Source organism: Colletotrichum scovillei (genome assembly GCF_011075155.1).
Source record: "Colletotrichum scovillei strain TJNH1 chromosome Unknown Contig00007, whole genome shotgun sequence".
Lineage (NCBI taxonomy): Eukaryota > Fungi > Ascomycota > Sordariomycetes > Glomerellales > Glomerellaceae > Colletotrichum > Colletotrichum scovillei.
In genome coordinates this window covers 2808254-2824797 of record NW_023336265.1, presented here as the reverse complement: position 1 = coordinate 2824797, position 16544 = coordinate 2808254, and the positions used below count along the sequence as shown (strand labels likewise).

The 16544-nt window shown below is 55.9% G+C and overlaps 7 protein-coding genes across 7 annotated transcripts; 4 read left to right on the top strand and 3 right to left on the bottom strand.

The window, feature by feature from the left end:
- Positions 1-75: 75 nt before the first annotated feature.
- Positions 76-1382, top strand: HER10_EVM0001278 (FAD dependent oxidoreductase; the record flags this gene model as incomplete). Its single annotated transcript, XM_035471033.1, has 4 exons — positions 76-101; positions 151-288; positions 347-444; positions 514-1382. The coding sequence occupies 4 exons, from the start codon at positions 76-78 to the stop codon at positions 1380-1382; spliced, it is 1131 nt and encodes a 376-aa protein (XP_035331203.1).
- A 265-nt stretch (positions 1383-1647) lies between these two features.
- On the top strand, positions 1648-3750 carry HER10_EVM0011343 (uncharacterized protein). Its single transcript, XM_035480776.1, has 3 exons — positions 1648-1841; positions 1899-2143; positions 2219-3750. The coding sequence occupies exons 1-3, from the start codon at positions 1691-1693 to the stop codon at positions 3110-3112; spliced, it is 1290 nt and encodes a 429-aa protein (XP_035331847.1). The 5' UTR covers positions 1648-1690; the 3' UTR covers positions 3113-3750.
- On the bottom strand, positions 3183-3656 carry HER10_EVM0000897 (translation initiation factor 1A/IF-1; the record flags this gene model as incomplete). The annotated part of the gene is made up of 2 exons (XM_035470664.1): positions 3183-3282; positions 3352-3656. 2 exons carry the CDS (start codon positions 3654-3656, stop codon positions 3183-3185), a joined length of 405 nt encoding a protein of 134 aa, XP_035331179.1.
- A 748-nt stretch (positions 3751-4498) lies between the features above and the next one.
- On the top strand, positions 4499-6819 carry HER10_EVM0009572 (major facilitator superfamily transporter). The gene is made up of 2 exons (XM_035479057.1): positions 4499-5503; positions 5568-6819. Exons 1-2 carry the CDS (start codon positions 5070-5072, stop codon positions 6682-6684), a joined length of 1551 nt encoding a protein of 516 aa, XP_035331728.1. The 5' UTR covers positions 4499-5069; the 3' UTR covers positions 6685-6819.
- On the bottom strand, positions 6671-8204 carry HER10_EVM0001353 (2,3-diketo-5-methylthio-1-phosphopentane phosphatase). The gene is made up of 2 exons (XM_035471103.1): positions 7342-8204; positions 6671-7251 (listed from the first exon to the last, which is right to left on the bottom strand). The coding sequence occupies exons 1-2, from the start codon at positions 7976-7978 to the stop codon at positions 7115-7117; spliced, it is 774 nt and encodes a 257-aa protein (XP_035331208.1). The 5' UTR covers positions 7979-8204; the 3' UTR covers positions 6671-7114.
- A 1050-nt stretch (positions 8205-9254) lies between these two features.
- Positions 9255-11245, top strand: HER10_EVM0008615 (She9/Mdm33 family protein). Its single transcript, XM_035478130.1, has one exon. The coding sequence runs from the start codon at positions 9610-9612 to the stop codon at positions 11134-11136; it is 1527 nt and encodes a 508-aa protein (XP_035331674.1). The 5' UTR covers positions 9255-9609; the 3' UTR covers positions 11137-11245.
- A 56-nt stretch (positions 11246-11301) lies between these two features.
- Positions 11302-16214, bottom strand: HER10_EVM0003014 (calcium-independent protein kinase C). The gene is made up of 7 exons (XM_035472703.1): positions 15069-16214; positions 14744-15010; positions 13691-14671; positions 12525-13632; positions 12271-12472; positions 11815-12220; positions 11302-11760 (listed from the first exon to the last, which is right to left on the bottom strand). The coding sequence occupies exons 1-7, from the start codon at positions 15529-15531 to the stop codon at positions 11699-11701; spliced, it is 3489 nt and encodes a 1162-aa protein (XP_035331318.1). The 5' UTR covers positions 15532-16214; the 3' UTR covers positions 11302-11698.
- Positions 16215-16544: the final 330 nt, after the last annotated feature.

Sequence of the window (16544 nt, the reverse complement as noted above, 5' to 3'; positions counted from 1 at the left end):
ACTTACCAACCTTGCTTGAAAGACAATCGGGGCATTCTGAGTTGATAGCTTATATCGCGACCAAGACATCTCACAATGACCAACAAGATTGTTGTGCTCGGGTAAGCAGACACCAGGCCATCTCAATATCCAGTCACTTACCGTGTCCAGCGCTGGCGTCTCTGGCCTGACCGCCGCCCTGCTGCTATCCAAGAGCAAAGGCAACTCCATAACCGTAATCTCCAAGCACATGCCAGGCGACTATGATATCGAGTACACCTCGCCGTGGGCTGGCGCCAATATGTTGCCGTAAGATCACGCACCTCCCTCGACGCGAGGGAACATGGAACTAAAGCTAGATTCACAGCATGGCCCTAGAGCTTGATAGCAGATGGGAGCGCAGGACGTGGCCTGAGCTGAACCGTCTCGCCGCCGAGGTCCCCGAGGCCGGTATTCACTTTCAAAGTGTGTATTCAGAGCCCAAAATGCTGCCACCGTGCACGAAACCCCTAGAATACTGACCTTTATATCCAGAGAGCCGCGTCTTCAGACGCAAGAAGGACATGGAGGCCGGCGGCAATCCCTACGACGCGCTCTACGCCGTCGACCCGTGGTACCGCAACGTCCTCCCTGACTACCGGGAGCTCGCAAAGGATGAGCTGCCGTCCAACGCCTATTCCGGTTCTGAGTTCACCTCGGTTTGCATCAACACGGCGCTTTACCTGCCCTACCTCGTAGGCCAGTGCCGCAAGAACGGCGTCGTCTTCAAGCGCGGCGACGTAGCCCACGTCAACGAGCTGACGGCGCTGCACCACTCGGGCAAGCCCGCCGACATCATCGTCAACAGCGCCGGCCTTCTGGCGTGCAAGCTGGGCGGCGTGGAGGACAAAAAGGTCATCCCCGCGCGCGGGCAGGTTGTCGTCGTGCGCAACGAGGTCGAGCCGATGGCCACCATCTCCGGCACGGACGACGGGCCGACAGAGGTGTGTTACATGATGACGCGGGCGGCGGGCGGCGGGACGATCCTGGGCGGGACGTACGACAAGGGCAATTGGGACGCCAATCCGGACCCCAACATTGCGATCCGCATCATGAAGCGGTGCGTCGAGCTGTGTCCCAGCTTGACGGGCGGCAAGGGCATCGAGGCGCTGAGCATCATCCGCCACGGCGTCGGTCTGCGGCCGTACCGCGAGGGCGGGCTCAGGCTCGAGATTGACAAGACGACGTTGGCGGATGGCACGCCGATTGTGCACCACTACGGCCATGCTGGATGGGGATACCAGGGGTCCTATGGCACGGCTGAGGGTGTTGTTGAGTTGGTGAACAAGATCCGGGCGGAGAAGGGGGAGAATCTGGGTGCTGAACCCAAGCTCTTTTCCTGGGACCGGCCAAGCAAGTTGTAGGCTTTTTGCATCTTGAGGTTGGATTTGAGTTTGAAGAATGGCAATTGGTTTATATGAAGCGAAATAAAGAATTAGAAGAAACAATAATGAGCAATAAGCTGACATTGACAAACCAAAGCCATCTGACAATAGTTGCTTCTTGTACCACAGTGTGATCTGCCCCCAAGATGGCAAAGGCGGCACCGTGCAACTTGGACCCTGCAGCCACGAGTGCAACCTCCACCTGCCGTTGGCGACAGCTTTCAGAAGCTTTCCTGTGCATCACCAAGCTTTCCCAACCTGCGCAATTCAGCCTGTGAAGCCTCACCATGGCCGAGCCAGCGCCCCCAATCTACGTGCAGGCATCTCGCTTTGTGCTGGATGTTGCCAATGGCCGGCATGCACTCTCCAAGGCCATACCACCCGTCCTTCTTGCGCTAGATGCTGTCCTTTGTGGGCTCATCATCTGGAAGATCCCCTGTAAGCAGCGACCAACTTCCGAATGAAAGTGACAGAGTACTAATTGTGGCACTGTAGATACAGAAATCGACTGGGTAGCCTACATGGAGCAAATCTCCCAATACGTATCGGGCGAACGCGACTATACCAAGATCAAAGGCGGCACCGGACCGCTCGTATACCCTGCCGCCCACGTGTACACATACACGGGCCTATACTACCTCACCGACGAGGGCAAGAACATCTTCCTCGCCCAGCAGCTGTTTGCGATCCTATACCTGGCGACTCTTGCCGTCGTAATGGCCTGCTACTGGCAAGCAAAGGTACGCCATCTGCTCCTGCCCCAGGACCACGGTTAGCTAGACAATTGAATGCTGACGATTCTCTCCCACGACCAGGTCCCGCCCTACATCTTCCCGCTCCTGATCCTTTCGAAGCGCCTCCACAGCGTCTTTGTTCTGCGCTGCTTCAACGACTGCTTCGCGACCCTCTTCCTCTGGCTCGCCATCTTCTTCTTCCAGAAGCGACTTTGGACACCGGGCGCGATCCTATACAGCTGGGGCCTGGGAATCAAAATGTCACTGCTGCTCGTCCTCCCCGCCGTGGGAATCGTGCTCTTCCTCGGACGCGGCTTTGGTGGAAGTCTACGCGCGGCATGGCTCATGGCACAGGTGCAAATCGTCATTGGGATCCCCTTCTTCTCGAACAACGCCAAGGGGTACCTCGGTCGTGCATTTGAGCTGTCACGGCAATTCTTCTTCAAGTGGACGGTCAATTGGCGCTTCGTGGGCGAGGAGACGTTCCTCAGCAAGCCCTTTTCAATTGCACTACTGGGACTGCACGCGACGGCCCTGCTCGTCTTTGTTTTTACGCGGTGGCTCAAGCCCATGCAGAGACCCTTGTCGTCCCTCCTCCCGGCGATGCTCCGAGGCAAATCCCCCTTCTCGGCGCTGGAGGAGGCCCAGGTGGCCAGCCGGGTGACGCCGCGCTACATCCTAACCACGATCCTCTCGGCCAATGTCATGGGCCTCCTCTTTGCCCGGTCTCTCCATTACCAGTTCTACGCCTATCTAGCCTGGTCGACGCCGTACCTCCTCTGGCGCAGCGGTCTCCCCTTTTACGTGGTGTATATCCTCTGGGCGGCGCAGGAGTGGGCGTGGAACGTGTATCCCAGTACCGACCTGAGTTCGGAGGTTGTCGTGGGCGTCATGGCGGTCACCGTGGCGGCTACGTGGTTCGGCACGGCAGATGAGGGTGCGCCGGCCGAAAAGCCGGAGTCGAAGAAGCGGTGATGCGATAGCAATGGTGGTGGTGCTTGAATAGGGGAAATCGTTCAAGTCATGTAAAAAGTCGCATCTCGCATCAGTAGTCGTCCTCGGAATCGGATGGCGGCATCTTGCCCACATTGGACTCTTCTTCGTCGCTGTCCTCGTACGTGTTCGTCTTTACAAACTCCTTGGGCCTGGCAATTCATCAGTCAGTAACCGAAGTGAAGAGCACATACATCTGCAAATAGTGTGGGAAAGCTCACCAGTAAGCTTGCTTGCGCCAGGCCTTCTCGTCGCGAACGACGTTGATAATCTCGCCCATGACGCGCCCGTCATTCTCCTCGTACTTCTCGGCCAAGACGAAGCCGCCGCGCTTGATCCAGATCGTGTTGCGGAAGCGCTGGGCGAGCTCCAGGATAAAGTCCTTCTTGTTGGGCAGCTCGCAGGCGTAGAGGTTGTTGCCCTCGGCCTTGACGACGCGCACGATGGCCTGGTTCTTTTCCAGGGTTGCGGGAGGAGTCAGGGTGTCTTCGGCCGCCTGGAGGGCGGAGCGCTTTGGTTTGCCCATTGGGTTTATGGCTGGCTGCTAGGATGTTCGAGACTGAGCAAGATGATGGGATCAGGGAACTTTTTTTTTCTGGTGGTGAGTGACAATGGTGGGGTAATTTTTCCGTCTAGGGATTGTTTTTTGGAGGATGGAGGCGGGGTGTTTACTTTGTGGAGTACGTACTCCGGGCACTTGAGAGCTCAGGTTCTTTCTCTGGAGAGCCATGAAGAAGAATTAAGTCAATCCAACCACCAGACTTGGAAATAAATTGAAACATCTAACTAGACAATGCTAAGTCATTGAAGCCTTTGAAAACATAATCAATGTATTTGGTATCACTCCAGGCATCAGAAGGGCTACGGGGAATAAGCATGGCAAAACACCGGGAGCTTCAACCGGCGCTCCCCCGCAGACGAACCGAGCTTCTGCCGGCGGAGCTTCTCCGCGCCCCGGGGACAGGATTCTAGCAACACCGACCACCTGGCCGCGCTAACTTGCGTTTTCCCACGCGGTCTCGGGTCCGCCATCCGCGATCAGTCGAGACTAGAATCTGGAAACCATTTTCCTTCCCTCCCCAACCTCCCGTACCTAGTGCTCACCTTGCTCCGACGATTCTTGCTGATCAATCATTGCTCGTGACACAACAGCTCGCTCATGATCCGAACTCAATGTTTTCAAGTGGATAGAGAACAGTCGTCGTCACCAACAAGTCTTGTATTCGTATCGCTGCAGCAGCCCGTCTGCTTTCACACCGTCTCGAATCCATCCCCAATCGCAATCGGTCCGTCCCCCACATGTCTGTGTTTCCAACCGGGGATAGTTATCGAATGCCATCAAGGAGGCTAGACCAACTCCAGCTCGCCGGCCAGAGTACACAGGCCGCAAGTCCACAAGACCAGGTCCCCATCTTCTTCCCTCTCACGAGCCTTGCAAGTTTTTTTATCCCGTCTTTTTCTTTCAAAGTCAGGTGGGGAAGCATGCAGGACTATCTGAACCCTGCATATGCCTCTTGTTCATAGGCTTAAGATAATGAACCCCTCCGACCCGCAAGGTGAAAGGGTCAGGGAGGCTCGCACACCTTAGACGCCATGACGCTCTTGGAAAGTTGAACAGTTTTGTCAAGGATCCACGGTGGCTGCTACTATCGTGAGATTTCTAATTACTGTACATTTTTACTACCTCCTCGGGTGGTCCTCTAGCCTTTTAACCCCCCGATTACCTGCCGTATTTGTAAAAGCTTTCACTACCTGACTGAGGTACCTTGGTGACTCACTTATCTTTCTAGTTCCTCTAACAGATTCTTGAACCTTTATTACATCCCTCCCACATTGTCAACTTCCCACTCTCACTTCCCTCAACCAAGGCCTTGGCCAGCGTGTTCCTACCAGAACCCTGAACCCAATTCAGCCAAGTCCCGTACGCTAGACACCAAACATGGAGGCCTCAATGTTCAAGACCCTCGTCGAGGTCGAATCCCGCGACCTAGACGCCCACCCTCCTCTCCTCCCCGCCGCCCCCGCCAAGGCCGTCCCGCGAACCTACCCGGGCGCACCACACCACCGCGACGGGTCCTCCATCGAGCTCGCCCGTATCGACACCACCACAGCCAACTACAACAACAACAAGAGCAGGGCCGGGACGCCGCGGGGCAGCGCCGGCCCTTCCCGGGCACAATCGCCGTCCCGGACCCCCGGCTCCGGAAGCGATATCGAGATGAGCCGGCCCTCGACGCCGACGGCCTTTGACGTCTTGCAGAGCATCACCGACCCGCACATGAACCGCTACCGCATGGCAGCGTCGTGTCTCATGAACTTTGGCAACGGGCTCAACGACAGCGCGCCGGGTGCCTTGATCCCCTACATGGAGAAGTGAGTCCCCCATACCTAAGCCCGCCCAGTGAGTCCGTGAGAACGACAGACTAACACAAACCAGACACTACGATATCGGCTACGCGATCGTATCCCTGATCTTCATAGGCAACGCCTTCGGCTTCATCTTCGGCGCCGTCTTCCTCGAATCCCTACGCCTCAAGCTCGGCCGCGCCCGCCTCCTCGCCCTCGCCCAGTCCATCATCACAATCGCCTACGCGCCCATCCTCGCCCAGGCCCCTTTCCCCGTCGTCGTCGTCTCCTTCTTCCTCATCGGCTTCGGCATGTCCATCACCCTCGCCGTCAACAACGTCTTCTGCGGCTCCCTCCGCAACGCCACCACCGCACTCGGCTTCATGCACGGCGCCTACGGGGCCGGCGGCACCGTCGGGCCTTTGATTGCTACCGCGCTCGTCACGGCTGCGAAGGCAAGGTGGAGCACGTATTACTTTATCCCCCTCGGCCTCGCTATCTTCAACGGCGTGTTCTCGACCTACACGTTCTGGCACTACGAGCGGGACCTCCCCGCCGGCGGCGCCCAACCTACGCCCGCCGCCGAGGCCGCAGCAGCAGCCAATACGTCGTCGTCCTCCCAGCTCCTGAGCATGTTCACCGCCCTCAAAATTCGCATCGTCCTCCTGGGAGCCCTCTTCGTCTTCGCCTACCAGGGCGCAGAGGTCTCCATCTCTGGCTGGGTCATCTCCTTCCTCATCGCGACGCGCAACGGCAACCCGGAATCCGTGGGCTACGTCACGGCCGGCTTCTGGGCGGGCATCACCATCGGCCGGCTCTGCCTCTCGCACCCGGCCCACCGCGTCGGCGAGAAGCTGTTCGTGTTCCTCGCCACCGTCGGTGCGGCCGTCTTCCAGCTGCTCGTGTGGCTGGTGCCCAACGTCGTCGGCCCCGCCGTATCGGTTGCGATTGTCGGGTTGTTGCTGGGGCCGATTTACCCGTGCGCGGCGGCCGTCTTCATGAGGGGGATGACGAGGACGGAGAGGGTGAATGGAATGGGAGTGATTAGTGCGTTTGGAAGCTCCGGGGGTGCGGTGGCGCCGTTTACGACGGGTATGGTTGCGCAGGCTGCTGGGCCTTGGGTATTGCATCCGATTGCGATTGGCTTGTTTGCCCTGATGATGGCTTCGTGGTATGGTGTGCCGCACGACAGGAAGAGGAGTGTATGAGTGCTTTGTAGAAGTTGTGGCACATGGGGTAGATCCCAATGACCAACCACCCACTAGCTATGGTCGACAAACTATATGGCTGACGGGAAGGGCCCCAGAGCTTGAAGTATTTTGGGAATTGGTTCTAATGATAGACAGGATGAGTATGAGTATTAACACAATCCGGATCGGGGATTTTTGATCCCCACTGGCATCGCATCAATATCAAACAAGCTGTACATATGTAAAACAAAATCAAACGCAATAGTGAGGCATTGCTCGTTGTATATCCCGTAGACCCAGTCTATGTCTATATCTAATATCAGAAAAGGAAAATCCTTGTTCTCCCGTCCTCGCTTTATTGGTATCTATACCGCCTCTGTTCTCTTCCTTTCTAGAAGCACCTCTTGTATTTCTGTATATGTCCATCATTCGGCGTTTCGTTCGTCGTCTAGTGGATACGTCCCCGCGCGGCGTCCTTGACGCTGAGCTTGCCCTCAACAATCTGCTTAACCGTAGACAAGATATCGGAGAAGTCGTTAAAGGTGACAAAGGAGATGCCCTCCTTTTCGCAGTACGCGACGAGATCTATCAATCCTGTCAGTGACGTCCCGTCGAGAGCCGATATCGCAACAAACAGAATGAACGATGGCGGGGGCGGGGTAAAATGAGTCTCACCTTTATCGCGCTTGGCAAACAACAAATCCGTCTCGCGCGCAGCAGACAGATCAGAAACACCATCACCAGCATAAAACATGACGGGCCGCTCCGGCAGCGAAGAGTACTTGCGCAGCTCAATCGACTTGTCGTGCCCGTGGATGCTGTCGTCATGGTAGACAATCTGCCACCCGCCCTCCTCGTTGATGCTCGCCTTGCCCTCGCGCGGCGCAACCTGGTTGCTCACAATCTGGATGTGCCCATCGACCTCCTCCTCGCCGAGCCACTGCACGAGCAGCGCGCGGATGATAGGCCGCATGCCGCCGGAGATAATCACGACGGGGACGTTGTTGGCGCGGCACCAGGTGTAGAACTCCTTGAAGACGGGGTCGAGCTTGACGTTCTTCTTGAGGTACTCGATGCACTGGTCAAAAGGGAGCTTGACCGAGTCCATCATCTCCTGGAAGCTGTCGCGGAAGTGCTTCTTGCCCTCGAGGACGAGGACGTTGCCGGCGCGGCGGTTCTCGTAGCCGTAGCCTACGTTGTCTGTGAGGAAGTCGTTGGAGTCTTCGAGGGTGATTGTGCCGTCAAAGTCGGTGAAGAAGATGAAGTTTGGGTTCGTGGCCAGGGCCGGGGTTTCGCTGACGTGGGAGCCCATTTTGATGGTCTTGGATGTGTCGGTGTAGTAGAGAAATGTCAAAGAGTGCGATTCTTGGAATGATGGTGAGAATACAAGTGAATGCTTCTCGGTAGGTTCGTGGGCAGGTGGGAGGAATTGTGTGTTTCTGTCTTGGAGGTTTGTAGGGACTAGAAATTTGGATAGAGGGGGAGGGGTAAAACCAAAAGGCTCGGAGGATTGCCAACAGATTTAGTTCAGATTACAGATCCTTGTATGCGCGAGTACCTTACATGCACATTGAGAAAAATCCATCAATGCTCAACGTGGAACAGCAACGGTACATGCCCAGCCGGAGGGTTCGAATTGAGGCACTCCGCGCCTCCCACTGGCTGTACTCATTAGTCTTTCTTACTACCATTGTGGCCCATCCTTGAATCGAGCTGGAATACAGCGAGTAAGACTCTTCTCAAGTTCCCAACACTAGGTAATGCTTTCCAGTGTCTAGCAAACTTGTCCAAGTAAGAGGGAAAATCCACCATTAGTCCCGCTCCAGTGACGACATCCGCCCCTCTTGTCCAACCGTCGCTTTGACGGACCCTTGCAACGAGTCAGCGCACGACCAATGGACCCTGAGAGCGCAGATGTTGGCCTACAGCGCATCTCTAACGGCCTCGGGCCGGGTAAAGTAGCAGTTGCTTCAGTGCATTATAGGTGCATAATGACCTGGCGTTGTAGGCGAGTACTTGGCGGATTACCTTAGTCTTCGAGTCGGGGACCATTCTTAGTTGCGGGTGACAACACGTGGGTGTGGTGCAGAAACCTCAAGGATACTTTCAGAATAAGGCATGATTTCTTGAATGACACATGAAGCCCAGTAAGAAAAAAAAAAGATTTTTTTTAAAAAAAAATCTTTTCCTTGTAGTCAAAGCTTGCTCCATTCAATATTAATACTCTTCTTTCCTTTGCATCACCATCTCGAGGCTTATCTACTGAGTAGTAAACCAAACATGAAGCAAGGAGCCTTCTTCGTAGAAACCGGCCAAGATCACGTAAACGAGTTCTTCGACTAACACTCAGGCTATCATTATCGACAATTCGAGAAAAGGCTGACGCCAAGCCAGTTTGAAAGCTACTCGTCATAAGTCTATTGCCAGATTGATACTCATTCAAAAGTAGTACAACTCGGCTCGGTAGACATCCCGGACCGTCAGTCTTCTTCGCCCTTCTACCGCCCCACTTTCCACACCTTCAACCCCGGCACCGGCCCGACGGGAGTTTCTATATCCGGAACGGCAAGCGGTGAAACATCTCCAAGCCCCCAATTGAACCTCTCCCGGCAGAAAACCAGCGCCAGACCCGCCCGGTGCGCTCAACACGATGCCGAGTCCAGCCCCGAAAAAGCCCACTCGCTCCGCCCCAGAAGACCGCAGCTAACCACCTTGCCTTACTTCTCGTCCAAACTTTCGTGAACCTCTCCCAAAATCCCTCCCGTCCTCCGTCCGCCGACCCGGCTTCCCCGTCCGTTTTGAACCACCTCGGCCCATCCCCCAAACCCGCCAATTGGGCCACTTTCTCTCCCGTCCTTTCTTTGCTGTCAAGGAAAGGAACAGAGAAGCTCGGCTCTCTCTATCCACCATCGTCGTATTCCGACAAACCTTCAACGGGAGAGGATGCACTCCATCGCCAGGCCGGCGTCGCGCCTAGTCCACGCCCGCCTCGGAACGGCAAACCTCTCACGATGGAGGACCCTCGCGGCTCTGCCATCTCCGCGCCATAACCTCACATTGTCGTCGTCCTCGCCCTCCTCTCGACGGTTCTACTCGGATCTGCCACCGATCTTCGCCCCTCCGCCGCCGAAGGAAGAGCCAAAGCAAGCTTCCCCGACCTCGACCTCCTCGACGACGAGCAGCGACCCGTCCGCCCAGAGCTCGGATGCGACCACTGCAAGCTCCTCCACAGCTCCCGACTCATCCTCTTCCTCGTCCTCGACACCAGACAATGACACCACCACGAGCTCCTCCTCCTCCTCCTCCTCCTCATCACCCAAACCCGACCCCCCCAAAAACCAATCTCCCGACGACCCCCTCCCAGACACAGCAACGAAAATCTACACCGCCCTCCCCCCAGCCCTCTCCGAAAAACTCTCCCACCTAATGGACACAGCCCAAACCCGCCTCCTAACCGCCTCGACAACCCTAAACACCCTGACCGGCTACGCCCCCATCGAAGAAATCAAACGCCAAAACACCCTCCTCGAAACCCGCCTCGCCCAGGCCCAAGACCTCGTCCGCACCGCCCGAACAACCTACAAAACCACAAACGCCAAGCGCGCAACGACCCAGCGCGAAGTCACAACCTTGCTCGCGCGCAAGGAAATGTGGTCCCCCACCGACCTCGAGCGCTTCACCCAGCTCTACCGCCAAGACCACTCCCTCGAACAAGAAGTCGCCGCCGCGTCCGAAGCCTTGACCGACGCAGAACACGCAGAGCAAGCTCTGGGCCAGCAGCTCAACGCGGGGATACTCAAACGCTACCACGAGGAACAGATCTGGTCCGACCGCATCCGGCGCGCGTCGACATGGGGAACCTGGGGCCTGATGGGCGTCAACGTGCTCCTCTTCATCGTGCTGCAATTCATCGCAGAGCCGTGGAAGCGCAGACGTCTAGTCCGCGGCGTCGTCGAGGAAGAAAAAGCCGTGCTCGAGGGCGTGACGGCCGAGCTGGCTGGGCTCAAAGCCGCGTTGGCGCAGAGGGAGGCGTATGACGATGCCGCTACTGCCGATGATGTAGCCGCGTACATGGCGTCCACGATGGCGGCGACAGGGACGACAACACCCGCTGCGGCAGTGGAGGAAGAAACACCACTAGCCGGGGCGGAACCCACATCAGCAGAGGAGGCGGAGGAGCTCCTGGCAGCCAAGGTCGAGGAGCCGGCCGTCCAGCACGAGATGGAGCGTGAGGTCGCGAGTGCGCTCGAGGTCTTGGAAACGCAAGTCCCCGAGGCGAAATCATGGCGCGAATCATGGCGCGAGCTCCTCGCCGACCCGGAGCTTCTAAAGGCGAAAATCGCTGATTTGTACAGTGAGCGCCGCATCGATCTCCGCATGCGCGATGCGTCCATCTTGGCTCTCGAGGGCGCTGCCGCTGGAGCGACGTTTGCGGCAGCTCTGGCGTTGCTGCTGGTGAGGAGGACATGAAGAGAGAAAAAGGATCACATCACCACTAGAACGTGATTGTAAATTCATCTGTACAATATGATACCATATAGAGAGAGCATGGAGGGAACATCCTCTTCGATATTGGCACAAAAACAACCACATCGATCATCAGCAAACACGGGGCGAGCAATCTTGTCATCCGCTGAATGTTCCGTCTATTAAAGAAGCTGCGGCAGGGGTGGCGCAAAACCTCGCTGATATACCTCTAGTCACGATTCCGCCGACTTGGTCCCTTTTTCCAATGTTCAATGGTGAACAGTCGGGGCCATACTACTTTTTGCTTCATATATCGTGTTCGCCCGTCACTTCGTTTTTTCCGCCTGCGGTTTATCGTCACAACCCCCGACGACGCGCAGCGTCTTCACGCAACATCAACAAGCATCGCTCGTGCTGGACGTGCCTGTATAGCACACATCGAGCTGGCGCTTATCCACGCTGTACCTGCTCGGCATTCTACTTCCTTCTCACCCTCTTCAAAGACGTCACTGAAAGGATCCAGCAACATCCAGGGTTCATTTCCAATCTAGTTTCCATCATGGCTCTAATCAAAGTCGGCAGTGTAAGAGAAACCACGGAACTCTTCCTGCATGGCTTGCGACAAGACTATAGCCTGGTTAGCTGCTGATATCTCCGTGATGACAACGTAGATATACATACCTGATTGGACAGGGGTCAAGACGGGTGTAACGCTTGTGAACTCAGAATCGAAGTTGCTGGTATCGGTCGCGCTCTTGATCTGCGGCATGAAAGGCGGCGCAACACGCTTGTGGTAGATGTCATCCCAGTTGATGTTCCTAAAGAACGGCTGGTTCATGATCTCCTGCGCGTCCGTGGGACCGCTTCCAAGACGCTGGTCGGGCTCTCTGGTCAGGAGCTTCTGAAGGATCGATACAGAGTCTCTGGGCATGTGAATGGGGTACAGAGGCTCGTCGGCGAGAATGGCATCATAAATCTCATCCTCGTCCTCTCCTCGGAAGGGTGATTGCTGGAGAAGCATCTGGTAAATCAAGACACCAAATGCCCACCAATCAACGGCACGGCCGTACTTCTTGTCGAGTAGAATCTGGACCAACAGTCAGCAGGAGTCTTGTAAAGAAAGGCGGATGAGTATACCTCGGGTGCCATAAACTCTGGAGTGCCGCAGAAGGTGCTCGTAGTCGAGCCGAACCACATGTCTTCCTTGCAAAGACCGTAATCGGCAATCTTGATGTGTCCATCCAAGGTCAAAAGGATGTTGTCAAGCTTCAGATCACGGTAGATGACACCGTTCTCGTGGAAGTACTTGAGCGCCAAGCAAACCTCGGCGGCGTAGAATCTAGAATTTGGTCAGTAAATGTCGTGGTGAGAATGGGCAAGGAATTACGTACTGCGCTCGTTTAGTGCCAAACTGGCCTCGCTGGATGTGCAGCATGAGATCACCACCGCTAATGTACTCCATAACGAAGTACACACGTGTCTCAGTTTGGAAACATGCGTGAAGGTTGGTCAAGAATGGGTGCCTCTCCCGGTTGGCAATAAGGAACACTCTCTTCTCGGAGCGAATGCTCTCCACTTCGTCGTTCTCAATGATGAACTCCTTCTTCAACACCTTGATAGCATAAAGCCTCTTGGATCGCTTCGTTTCCGCGAGCATGACCTTTCCGAAGTTACCCTTACCAAGCACAGCCAGGAAGTTGAAATGGTCAAGGCCAATACGTTGACCAGTTCCTGGATCGGTGGCGGAAGGCAACGGCTTACGTCCAGCGCCAGAGCTAGGAACACCACCAGTTGATGCAATGGGTGAGATTTGAGGTGGCTCCTGCAGCTTAGGCGAGGAGACGGGCGACTGCTGGTACATTTGCTGTTGGGGAGGCTGCTGGTACTGCTGAGGGGGAGGCTGTTGCTGCTGCGGCGGCTGCTGCTGAACAGGTCGCTGCTGTTGTTGCTGTTGCGCAGGAGGATGTTGGCCGTATCCAGCTTGCTGGTTGACTTGCGCGTAGTCTGCCGGGTTGTACTTGGGGCCGCCGCTGTTGTACGAGTCTGGTTGCTCTGCCTGAGCCGGGTACCCAGGGCGTCCACCGTAACTTGAGTAGTCCTGAGACTGAGGCTTTTGCTGGGAAGCCATTGATCCGCTCATCGCCGCCGTCGCTGCAGCCGCCGCTGCCGTGCTTGAAGAAGTACGATCAGGGTGCATTGGTCGCTGGCCAGGCGGAGACTGCTGCTGCTGCTGTTGGTACATCAACTTGGCAGCCTCAGTTGCCTCCGGTGACCCTCCAGCATACGGCTGGCCTCCACTATGAGGAGAGCCGATAGTGCTAGTTGGGCTTGTCGGCTTCTGCCGCAGCGTCCGATCGCTAAGAGACGTGGAAGTCTTGTTCTTGGAGATCATTCTAGTAGACTTGATACCCTCCAAAATCTGGTTCGCCACAGCCATTGACATTCCACAGAAGTCAGGAACAAGGTGTACGCATGCCGCGTGTGCTGTGAGGCCACATTCTATTCAAAAGTCAGCATTGTCTTTAGTTTGCCCGTTTGGTACTTCTCGCAAACTTACCCGCACATTTCCTGCAGTTCTTCTTGCCAAATGGCAGAATGTAACCGCAGTGGCAACACCAGTTGGCTGTCATGTTTGAGAAGGCCTGGAATCTGTGGGGGATGCGGTGATTGATCTTCTCTTCGTCCGGATCAGTTTCAGCGTTACTCTTACTGATACATTTGGTGACAACGCTAGAGTAGCATTTAGTGTGGCAAGTGTACTTGCAGTCCTCGCACTGCATGCCTGTCGAATACTTGAGGAAGTCTCCGCAAAGGGCGCAGCGCATGATGTTGTAGAACTGGTGTTGGACAAACTTGTGTCCGTACATCTCGTGAACCTCCTCCTTGCGCTGACGAACAGCACCCACACGGCCGAGACCTTGCAAGTTGACGGGGCGGCGAGCGTTGTTTTGCTTGAGGAATCCCAAGGATAGTTGAATCTGGCCAGCAGGCTCGAGGTTGAACCAGCCATCGATGGGCTGCTGAGCGATCGGGGGGTTCGCCATGGGAGGTTGTCCTTGTTGACCTTGCTGTCCTCCAACACCGGGAGAGGGGGGGGGACCGCCCATTGACTGCTGCTGCTGTTGGGGGTTCATTGGGAATTGCGCCGGCGGAGCACCCATACGGTCGGCCGACACCCAGCCAGAGCTGTTTATCTCTGCTTCGATCCTCTTTCTTCTCATTTCCTCGGCGATGTCGGAGATTCTGACCCAGAGCATGGCAATAGGAATGGCATGTTCGCCAGGCTTATCGTATACGGTAAGTTCGATTTCGTTCGCCTTGTCGACTTCAAGGGTATGGTACTCGGCTTCCCACTTGTCGGTTCTGGTCACTCTCGTGCGGGCGACGACGTTGTCTTCGACCTTGACGGCGATAAAAGTCTCGGGTCCTCGGCTAAAGCGACTCATGGACGCGTGATCAACATCCTTGATTTGTCCGACACGAATGGTGAGCTGGCCAGAGAGGGGCTTGCGGAGATTAGGCATGTTGATAGAGTCATCTAGGAAGTGTTAGCAGGAGCAGTCCGACGAGATAGATTTCCGCGAGCATAAAATTCCCAAATTTTACGTACCATCCTGGGCATCAGATGTGTCCATGTCGATGTGCAACTCCTCGTAGCGCTTCATAGCCTGCTTCAACAAAAGAATTTTCTGCTTGCTCTCGACTCTTCTAGCGGCAGCATCAGCCTTGCTCTTGCGATCTCCTTCCATGCCGTATAGCTGAACCATCTTCTCGATTCCCTTGAGATACTGCTCCTCCACGTTGAGCTTGAACTGAATTTGCGACAGCATGAGCTGAATACGAGGACCGAGATACGGGGTATCATATTTGATAAGATCTGCAGCGGATAGTCAACAACTCAGGTTCGTTGAAAAGGTTTCGGGGGTAATGCGCACCAAGCTTGGTGAAGTTGGGGCGCGGCTTAGGGATGGAGGAAGAGGGGCCTGGATTGGCATAAGGATGGCGGGGAGGCATCAGGTCGGCGTGGCCGCCAATCTGGCTGTACTGGACATTGCCGCCCGACGTTGCGCTCCCGGCACCATATCCGCCACGCTCTGCCCAGGCATTCGCATCCTTGGGAGGAGGGGCGGGCGCATCCTCAACGTCGCCGCTCAGAGGTCTGCCGTCGCCGGAAGGAGATCCCATGGACATGTTGTCCATACCCCGACGCAGCTGAGCCTCGCGAAGCTTCTCTTCGAAGAACTGCAGGTTTCGACGGCCATCGCGCATCTGGGAGTCGAGTCGTGATCGCACGGCCTCGTTGTTTGTCTGGGCTCTCATAGCATTGGCGGCGTTGAGGAGAGCCTTTTCGCGCTCAATCTTTTTGAGGATGTTTTGGATGGCATCTTCGTCGTTCATTGTGACGGTGGGGTTGCGCGACTCCACGCGCGGGAACTATGCGTTGTGTTGATGTTGATTATTTTTTTGGTTGGAGGGGAAAAGGATGAGCTTTGAAGCTACTTGAAAGTTCAAGAACAGCCCTAGAGGAGCGACTGCTGCGTTTAGGTATAATGTACGCAGATTCTCTCGCCCGTTCTGTTGTGATCACCTCAATGTCGCGCAGGTGGCAGGTGGGCGAGGTAGTGGGTGCGAGGTATGGTATTGATAGGATACGACGCGAGGAGAGAGAGAGGGCGAGGGTGATCGGGAGTGAGGTAGGTAGGTAAGAGATGGGTACGAAGTTCAGTAGCGAAGTATGCGTATGGATGGATACCGGAGGTTCGGCGCCGGAGGGGCTCGGGGTAGGTTAGCACAGCGGGAGGATCGGTCTGTCGGAACTGTCACGACAGAAGATCGGTGGGTGCAGCCAGCCCTCGAGTCGTGAGGTGGTGTTGTTTTTTCGCAGGTTGGGCTGTTGGTGAAGGATGTCGTCAGTGGGTTTTGGAGCAGGACGGGACGCAAAGACGGGGGGGGTTTCTCGGGAGGGGTCGCTCTCTCTCTCTGTCTCTCGCGGCCGCCAGTGCGCAGGCGGGCAGAGTGGAGGTGGGTGAGGGAGGACGAGGAGACGGGTGGGCAGCGGGAGAGGACGGGGTACCGGGAAAGATGTATCTTTTGTGTGTTGATAGGTCCAAAAGATACTTAGAAACAAAGTATCCCTCCGACCCTGACTCCCAGTCCTGAATCCCCGAGCTGCGGCCTGCCTTTGGGCTGCCCGCTCTGAGAGCACGGGAATTGGGAAATACCTACTGCTACCTAAGGTGCCTAAGGTAAGGTACCTTACCTGAGGTATTAGATATGTATCTCTTTTGGAGGGGAGGGAGGGGGACGACCTCAGCAGTCCTGCCTTGCCTGAGGTGCTTCCTGCCGTGATGGAGGGGTGTTACGAAAGCACCCGGCACGGACGAGGCAACTCTGTAACTCGATGTGAAGAT

Coding starts and splice junctions, on each gene's coding strand:
- HER10_EVM0003014 (XM_035472703.1), bottom strand. CDS start 15,531: ATGAACGACGAAGATGCCATCCAAAACATCCTCAAAAAGATTGAGCGC. Junction 14,672..14,743: donor CACATCTGATGCCCAGGATG/GTACGTAAAATT, acceptor AACACTTCCTAG/ATGACTCTATCAACATGCCT. Junction 12,221..12,270: donor CAGAGTTTATGGCACCCGAG/GTATACTCATCC, acceptor CTGTTGGTCCAG/ATTCTACTCGACAAGAAGTA.
- HER10_EVM0011343 (XM_035480776.1), top strand. CDS start 1,691: ATGGCCGAGCCAGCGCCCCCAATCTACGTGCAGGCATCTCGCTTTGTG. Junction 1,842..1,898: donor CATCATCTGGAAGATCCCCT/GTAAGCAGCGAC, acceptor GTGGCACTGTAG/ATACAGAAATCGACTGGGTA. Junction 2,144..2,218: donor CCTGCTACTGGCAAGCAAAG/GTACGCCATCTG, acceptor TCCCACGACCAG/GTCCCGCCCTACATCTTCCC.
- HER10_EVM0009572 (XM_035479057.1), top strand. CDS start 5,070: ATGGAGGCCTCAATGTTCAAGACCCTCGTCGAGGTCGAATCCCGCGAC. Junction 5,504..5,567: donor TTGATCCCCTACATGGAGAA/GTGAGTCCCCCA, acceptor AACACAAACCAG/ACACTACGATATCGGCTACG.
- HER10_EVM0008615 (XM_035478130.1), top strand. CDS start 9,610: ATGCACTCCATCGCCAGGCCGGCGTCGCGCCTAGTCCACGCCCGCCTC.
- HER10_EVM0001353 (XM_035471103.1), bottom strand. CDS start 7,978: ATGGGCTCCCACGTCAGCGAAACCCCGGCCCTGGCCACGAACCCAAAC. Junction 7,252..7,341: donor GTTTGCCAAGCGCGATAAAG/GTGAGACTCATT, acceptor CAGGATTGATAG/ATCTCGTCGCGTACTGCGAA.